This window comes from Euwallacea similis, chromosome 4, assembly GCF_039881205.1.
Source record: "Euwallacea similis isolate ESF13 chromosome 4, ESF131.1, whole genome shotgun sequence".
NCBI classification, from domain to species: Eukaryota; Metazoa; Arthropoda; class Insecta; order Coleoptera; family Curculionidae; genus Euwallacea; species Euwallacea similis.
Genome location: NC_089612.1, coordinates 865,504 through 873,900, shown reverse-complemented (window position 1 = coordinate 873,900; position 8,397 = coordinate 865,504). Strand labels below are relative to the sequence as shown.

Here is an 8,397-nt window from a genome sequence, read left to right as displayed (position 1 = left end):
AAAGCATGACAATTCCCATAACGAATTTACCGCACTGTGTTGCATTAAGGCATTAGGTCTTCGCGACAAGAATGCGTCCCACAAGGTAAGGTACTTCCCGTCGCGAAACGCCTCATTGAGATGACGCTACGCGACGGGAATCTGTCACACCTCGACGTTACGCGGGGTATAATAATTCCCGTTGCGAATGCGTCACAATTACTTTGTATTCTTCCGCGGCGTACGCGGCGGTATAGAGTCACACCTCGACGCTGCTCGACGGTGTAGTGCCTCACCTTTATTTAGCTATCCCATGCATGTCGTCATGGAGGCTGCTAATCTTAAAATGCAAAATGGAGGAGACAGCAAGATCAATCACCTTGCGAAGTTGGCAACGGGAAGCAATAAAATATGTACCTTAATGCATACAATATTAACGAGATTAATAAAACGCACGTAAAACGCTCTCTTTAAATAGAACCAGCTCGCAAATAAAACGAGCGTATCGATTTAAACACCTTATTCAAAACGACGTCGTAAAGCAGCAACGACAAGAAAAAAGGACTATCTTTTTGTTTCAACATAAAATGTAATCCGCCCTTTCCACTTGGTAATTACACAATACACAAGGATCGCATATATTTTCTCCATCAGGAGACCACACCCAAGAAGTGTCAGCAAACAAACGGGAGGCAGGCACTGAACCGACTCACATCTCCCCCGGATTGGCCGACAACTTCAAACAAGGCGTATCTCCAACGTTATATAAGCCCCCTTAGTCACTATAAACTTAATGGGAAAGTTTAGTTGTGCGCCACATACGTGAAAGGTAGTCTGTTTTCGATGTAACGATGTAAATATGGTGGTACCGCCGAAATCGATCCCGAGGTGCGCGAATTTTGCCATGGCCAACACTCCATTGAAATCGTTCTCCATTAACGCGATTTTGCCGGAAACGGTGTTGGATCGGAGGAGTGTAACGCCCGAGGTGGACGAGGATGGTGATGAGGACCGAAACGGGGTGTCGTCGGACGTGAGTGACTGCGATTCTGATTTGGACGTCACTGGAACTGGGTCTCCACCACTGGATTCGTGCAGCAATGTCAAAGAAGGAGAAGAGAAGAGAGAGGAAGGAGCAGGTAAATTTTGCCAGGTTTCGAAATTACTTGACTCCACACATGACGCTTTTCGCAGCATATTGAGAGTTATCGGTTTTCGAACGATGTTAAATTAGCTTCATTCATTAGCTTCGCAATGCCCAAGTAAAATGTTTTAAATGCAAATTAGTTATGCCGACGATAGAGTGATCATATAAGAATTTTCTGATTGCAAAAATTCAACGGTTTGCTAGTACAGATTCATCAAATTATGTCTAAAAAATCATCCCAAAAACGGAAAATTCACTCATTTCAAATAGAAACCAAGAGGTGTTAATTCTCCCGTTACAGAGACGAAGACCATGAGTTAGTTAATGCGTCTTCAAACGCTTCGTTAAATAAACAACATATTTGCTTCGGCTTGAAAAAGTTAAATAAGGGGGTATTCCATTGAACGCCAAATGTGACTCAGGCTCCATTTTTGTCCCTCAGACTGACGCCGCTTTCCTCCACGTGGAAAGCTATCCAGAGATTATGCCCTCAATTTTATTTTCGAGCCCTCGTGTCGAGTACAGACTCATTATTATGGAATACGTGAAAGGTCCCAATTTCTTGCCTTAGATTTTGATGTTCTGCGTTTATTTTATTTTTCATTAATTTGTAATAAACTAAAAAGCGTCCATCATTCAATTTCGTCTACAGTTGCTCCTCAAAGTTTTTAATGTTGCTTTTTTCGCCACTCAAAACGCTGCGACCTCTAAAATTTGACTTTTAAAAATTCGCCTCTAACTCAGTTTCAACTCTAAGTAAGCTCAATCTCTCTTTTAGATCAACTTGGATCTAAATATTTGGATTTTCTTCTTTTTTGGAAAAGTCTTCTCATTTGCTATCCAGAGAAAATATCCCGATTCAAAAGGAAATATTAACTTGTAATGAAAGTTTGGAAGTTATATGTTTTCAGTGCCTAGAGGGTTGTTTCACCTTATTTACCTCTCAAAACTCGACTTCAATAGTCTTTACAATGTAATATAATATTCTTTACCTAGCTAATACTTTACTTAGTTGTATTTCTTAAAGTAAGACAGTAATTTATCTTATGAAACGTAGCAGAAATATATTCTCAGTTAACACAAAACTACCCTTAAATCCATTTAACTGATGCGTCTACTTTGATGAGGTTTAATTCTGATTAGCTCGGTTTAACCAAATCTCCTATACAAAACGGTTTAATTAACACAGATGTCGGTTAACACAAAAACATTCTTTACGTTCACTCTTCGGCAAAAACCTACTCAAAAAGCTCACTGTTTAATCTAAATCAAAAAGGCGTAAATAAAGCTGTTTAATCTAAATTAACCTTAAATTAACTTAAATTTAAGGACGGCAAGTTGCCTTCCAATGGGTCTACCTCTATGATCAGTCATTTCTACACTACATTTTTTATTAACCTAAAGCTAGTCCCGATTATATATCTTTAATAATGCGAATTGAAATTCAAAATTTTTGCATATACTTTTATAAATTATTTTAATCGCAATGATGTAGCCCGAATATAACGTTTTTAAAGGACTTTGAATGAAAGCATTTACCTGAAAATTAACCTAAACAAAAAATATCTCGAATTAAAATCGTTAATCTAAATCCAACCCGCTTTAAATGTCTCAACAATTCGTTTAGGTTTGATTACAAACGTCGTTAGGTTTGACAACAGCAAACCCAAATTAAAGTGTCCCTGGGTTTAAAGTAACTTCTAGATAAATCCGGAAATATGCAGTTAATCTACAACAAAACCGAATTAACCTAAACTAAGCTCTGATAAACTCTTTGGGTCTGAAATAAATATCTAATAATTCGACATAATAATTAACCTAAATTAAATCACTTTAAAGCACATTTATACTTGAAATGGAAGCTTGAACAGATTATAGATAAAATTTTTTATGAAATCTGAATTAACATGTAGTTGTATTTGTGTTAACATGTTCAACTTGCTTTAAAAAATGTTTTTAACTGTATAATTAATCTCAAATCAAATGTCTTTCAATCAAAATTAACCATGACTTATAGTGACTCATAGCGGTTAAATCAGATAATTTTCCAAACCCAAAAAAAAGTACACACTTATCCTAAACAGAGCCTAAACCAACTTTTGCTCAAAGCAGGTGCCTTTGAATGACGTTGAATTATCATATTTTGAACCTGTTAATTAACCTAAATCAAATGGAGTTTCATTAAGGCTGAGACAGTCTCTTTTCAATTCTGTATAAAATTTGAATGATGCAATATTAGTCCCAATGGTACTTTAACTGCCCTAATTCAAGTGCTTTTAAAATACGATTAAGTTTAGATGTTTGAACTCGAAAATTAACTTTAATCAAATATCTTTCATTGAGCTTTATGTTAGAAAAAGTGAAGTTTAGAGAAAAAAGGAATTTTCCGTGTAAGAATTGGGAAGGAGCTCCCTGATGCAAATAAAATTTAGACCTAAAATCACAATCTTTGAAGCACAATTAACTAGGTCAGGTTCCAAATACCAATAATTGCCCAAAATCAAACCACAACCAACGCGAATTAGTTTTAACAAAATGGCTTTCAAGGCCCCGCTTTAAAAATTCAGTCTCTTTTTAATTTTCTTTTTATTTGAGAATCACCCCTAAATTAAACGGTTTTAAGGCTCATTAAATCACATTTTTTCTAAGCTAATCGCAATAGTTGATAACGTCTTTGGAACGGATTAGCGATTCGTGATGCGCTGAAAGCTCTCTTGCAAAAGCCAGATTGATTGGGTGGTTGAATTTCGGACACCCTGTATATTTTCAAAGTAGCACCTTCAAACCATGTGAAATTAAATATCCGTGAATCCACAAAGAAGGAAAGTGTGTTTTAATGCAAATGTTTTCGAACTTTTTCTATCGGTTTAAAATTAAAATTAAACTTGAAGAAAATCCTGCTTCTGATTAAATTGATGTTATGAAATTACGTAGAACAACCGAGAGATATTTCCCAAATGTTTTGCTTCTCCCACGGAAACCTCTCATGATTGAGCTTCTCCCTTTTGTCTACCGCATTAATTAATGATGTCGACGAAACGAAAAGCTAATATTATGACACTCTTTAATTGCCCCGATAAGAATTTTCAACGTTTTGAAACACATGAAGGTATTTATTTTGTTCCAGAAAAAGAAAAAAAACCCAACGATAAACCGCCTTACAGCTACAACGCCCTTATCATGATGGCCATTCGCAACAGTCCTGAAAAACGCCTCACTTTAAACGGAATTTACGAGTATATCATGAGAAACTTTCCCTATTACAGGGAAAACAAGCAGGGCTGGCAAAACTCCATTAGGCACAATTTGAGCTTGAACAAATGCTTTGTCAAGGTACCATTCCTCCTCAACCTGATAAAATTTGGCAACGAATTAATCTACGGGAATATTCCAGGTTCCACGTCATTACGACGACCCGGGCAAAGGCAACTACTGGATGCTGGATCCATCGGCTGAAGACGTGTTCATTGGAGGCACCACTGGAAAGCTGCGCAGAAGATCCACGGCAGCCTCCAGAAGCAGACTCGCAGCCTTCAAACGGACCCTATCCCTGTACTCCCCTCTGCAAGGTTACCCCCCTTTCTATCCCCCGTCCCCTGCCCTTTTAGCGGCGTACTCCCGCTACAACCCCTATTTGCAAACAGCTTTACCCAGACCAAATTTACCTGGAACCCCCATGTTCCCTTTGATGGACAAGGTGATGAGTACGTCAGCTCCAGACTTGTCGAACCTCCCAAATATGCAACCCTTATTCCGACCTCCTCCGACTTTGTTGCAAATGTACAGTAGTTTAAGATTGGGGAATCCTTTGCAGTACCCCTTGCAGCTGCCTTTGATGAATTTCGGCCAACAAGGGATGAGCGGACTGGGAGTTCCTGCGAGTTCTCCTCCCGAAGGGGCTCCCTCCGGGGAGGGGCTGTTAAAGCCTGTAACCGTGATAACTAGGAATAATTGAAGTGTGTATGTTTTGAGAGGTTAATTAAATTATTCTAGAGTTAATTATCGCGTGTTTTTAACGTATATATTCCATGTTACAAAGTAATAAGTGTATATAGTTTTTTCTCTAGGCAAACACTAAATATGCACATAATTTAGATTAAGCTTTATTTATTCTACGTGTAAATATTTTGTTCAATGCTGTATATAACACAATTTAATATTTAATTTGTTTTATAGTAATTATTAATACTGAACATGGAAATGAACAAAGCGTTTACAGACGATATGATATGATGAAATAAGGGGATAAATATTTATGGATTTATTGCTATAGCGGAACTTTGAAGGAGAATTTATTAATTTTACTGTTATATTTGCTATTTGAATGAACAGTTCTCACGGGGTTTAAGAAATGTTGCACGAAGAATATTCCTGACGATGAGAAAGGTTCGAATGATATGAATGAGATTCTCCTCCTCTATGTCATAGTTCAATATCTGTGATGTATATATTGTAAAACGATTTTAGTACATAACATTAAACCTAATACACATCGATTTGAAGCTTTTAATTTCGATAACCCCAGTCTAAAGGTCTTGAAAAGGAAATTCGCTGTTCGGTCCAATCCGGACCAATAAATCTGGCCTTAAGTGATCGTGAAAAGTCGACGAGTCCGGTGGTACTCACTTAAACTTTCTGACTAAAAGCGGCAACGATCATTTCTGGGTCGTTTTAAACGGAGCGAAGATCCTGCTCTTAGCCACCAGCTACGATTTCTCACAAAGGAATTTTCTTGATTTTTTTTATTAACTTTTGTACCAAACTCCCTGTTTGGTAGCGTTAGTGAGTGACCTTCGGGCATTCAAATGCCCCTCTTTTTTGCCAGTCAAACGTCGTTTAACCAACCGTAGATTTGCCAGATTCAGATGCCAATTTTAAGCAAAACGAAAATTTTGAAAAATTCCTTTATTTTTCCGGACGCGAAACACGCAAAAATGGTTCTCTAATTGTTCATTTAAAGTCGTTTTAGGATAGATTACTTTGATGGAAATGGAATTTTTTTCCAGGCAAGCCTACGCAAACCGGCAACAAATCGATCCCTTTAACCGTGTTTTTCATACTCAAAAAATATGAATAATTTCCCCTAATTTCGTTTCAAGTTAAATGAGTTGATGCGTAACGCCAAAAACGGAATCTTAGTTAACCTGCAAACGTACCATTAAGCCATACTTAAAAAATCTTGATAATCTCCTTTCAGATCCGATGAGATTCACAAGATATGTAAATAAGGTAGCTTTAATCCCAGTCGATAATATTAAACATCTCCATTATATATAATTATATAAAAAAAACTTCCTTATACGTAAAAATATCTAGTTTGGCCTGTTTGCAACACTCAAGAAACAACAATGTTCCCCCTACATTCGCCTGAGTTTTGCTCAAAAATCTTAAAAAAACGGTCTCAAAATGAGTTCGGATTCTTCAGTTCAGTTTGTAACGGAACCTATGGAAACCTGAAAATTAACCTCTAAGCGTGTTTGTTTGCGATGCTGAATTAATTCTGAAAATTTCCTTTTTAGTCAGTCCACGGATAGTTCAATTTGTGAGTAAACTCACACATAAACACCAAACAAAATGACATAAAATAACTTCGTTTTAGATTTGAAGAGGTTTTGCGCGGCCTCAAATGGGAGCTCCCTTACGTCACCGTTTCTTTGCCAATACAGCTGAAAATTTTACCATTTATTGTCCATCCGTGATGAGTCAGTCAGTGAAAAGTTCATTGGTGCGGACGGTCTATTTTAGAAAATACAAGTTTTAAAAAATGATCTTTTGTGTTCAAGTGATTTCCTTGCGTCTTATAATGCAGTGTCATTACTCTACTGGTTCCTTGTCGGTTAGACTGTAGATCTTTCTGACTATGCTTCATGCGTAAAAGGTTCCTTAGCGCGAACTTCATTAGTGCAGAAGGGTTATTTTGGAAATCACAAATTAGAAATAAATTTCTTTCTCACATGGTTAGTATGCTTTCTTAAAAAGGAGCATTACTATGTTACTGTTTTTTTTTTTTGCCAATCAGGCTGCAAATTTTATTCTCTAATCGTCATATTACGTGAGATTTCTCAGCTCGAAATTCATTGGTGCAGAAGGTCAGCTTTGGTAGTTAAAAATGTTCACAACTCTTCTTTTTTTAAACATTTCGTAAGTATGCGTTCTTAAGTCATAAAATGCTCCTCTACTAAGCTACTGCTCCTTCTTTATTCAAATTGAAAAGTTCGGTCGTTTGTTCATCACTTTTGAAATGATACTTGCAAAATTTGAAATTAATCCTCCTCTTTACGGTGGAATAGTTGTACTTTTTCAGATTCTTAAATGCAACCACACCCAAGTACTATGTGCAATATTTATCCATAGAGCTGCAAGTTTTACTGGTTTATGTTATTTTCCTCGCATGAAAGAATATTTTGCCCGAAATTCACTGATATAGAGGGTTTGTTTTTCAAGTTACAATTTTTTCAGAATTTTCTCTCGTATTCTTGACCACTGTTTTTGTTTCAAACAAACTGCAAATTTCGCTGTTTATTCACATCGTTTGAGAGATATCTTTGACGAAACTTCATTGATACGGGCTCTTTTTTCCACTATTAAAAATTTTCTATTACGGCTTTTATCAAGAGTTTTCTTCGTAAATTTTCAACTTCCCTCGTATTTTTAAAATCTGAGATAAAAGAGATATAGTCGGGCACGTCGATGTGCTGGAAGATCGGCGGCGGCCGAGGTATTTATATGGATCTTTTAACAATTGACTGACACTCAAAGGTACCGCCCGTTGTTCCCTAAGAGCACTCTTGACACTGACGACGCCGCTGATGTTACCGCTCTAATACTAATATCCCATAATAATTATTAATTCCTGCAATTTTTAGGCACTTGAATTCACTCGGTAAAAGACGCCAAATTCGTGTCACTAACCATAAAATAATAATCTCTTCTTGTGGTCATTAAAGCAGCTCGGCCAAGCAATTAAAGCTCCTTAAACTGTGAAAATTATGGCATCTTTATACATCGAAGGGGACATAATGCCGATTACAGTAGAATGATTTATTATGACTCTTATTAATTGCATATTAGTGTAGCCTTCGATAATAAGTGATAATGTTCACCATTACGCACGTCATAGTCCTATAAGAATTAAAGGGACAATCAAGCGAGATTTAAAACAAAAATATGTGTGCAAAATAAATTCTGAATATACATACTATCTTTGTCACTGTTCACAAAAGGCAGCAATAAGCAACAGTTTCGTATTCGGAATTGTGGTCGGTAGGGGG

The 8,397-nt window shown here is 36.8% G+C and overlaps 1 protein-coding gene across 1 annotated transcript; it reads left to right on the top strand.

Annotated features, from left to right (window-relative positions):
• The first annotated feature begins 326 nt into the window (after positions 1–326).
• LOC136408390 (fork head domain transcription factor slp2-like) lies at positions 327–5,486 on the top strand. Its single transcript, XM_066389334.1, has 3 exons — positions 327–1,118; positions 4,254–4,459; positions 4,521–5,486. The coding sequence occupies exons 1-3, from the start codon at positions 839–841 to the stop codon at positions 5,079–5,081; spliced, it is 1,047 nt and encodes a 348-aa protein (XP_066245431.1). The 5' UTR covers positions 327–838; the 3' UTR covers positions 5,082–5,486.
• Positions 5,487–8,397: the final 2,911 nt, after the last annotated feature.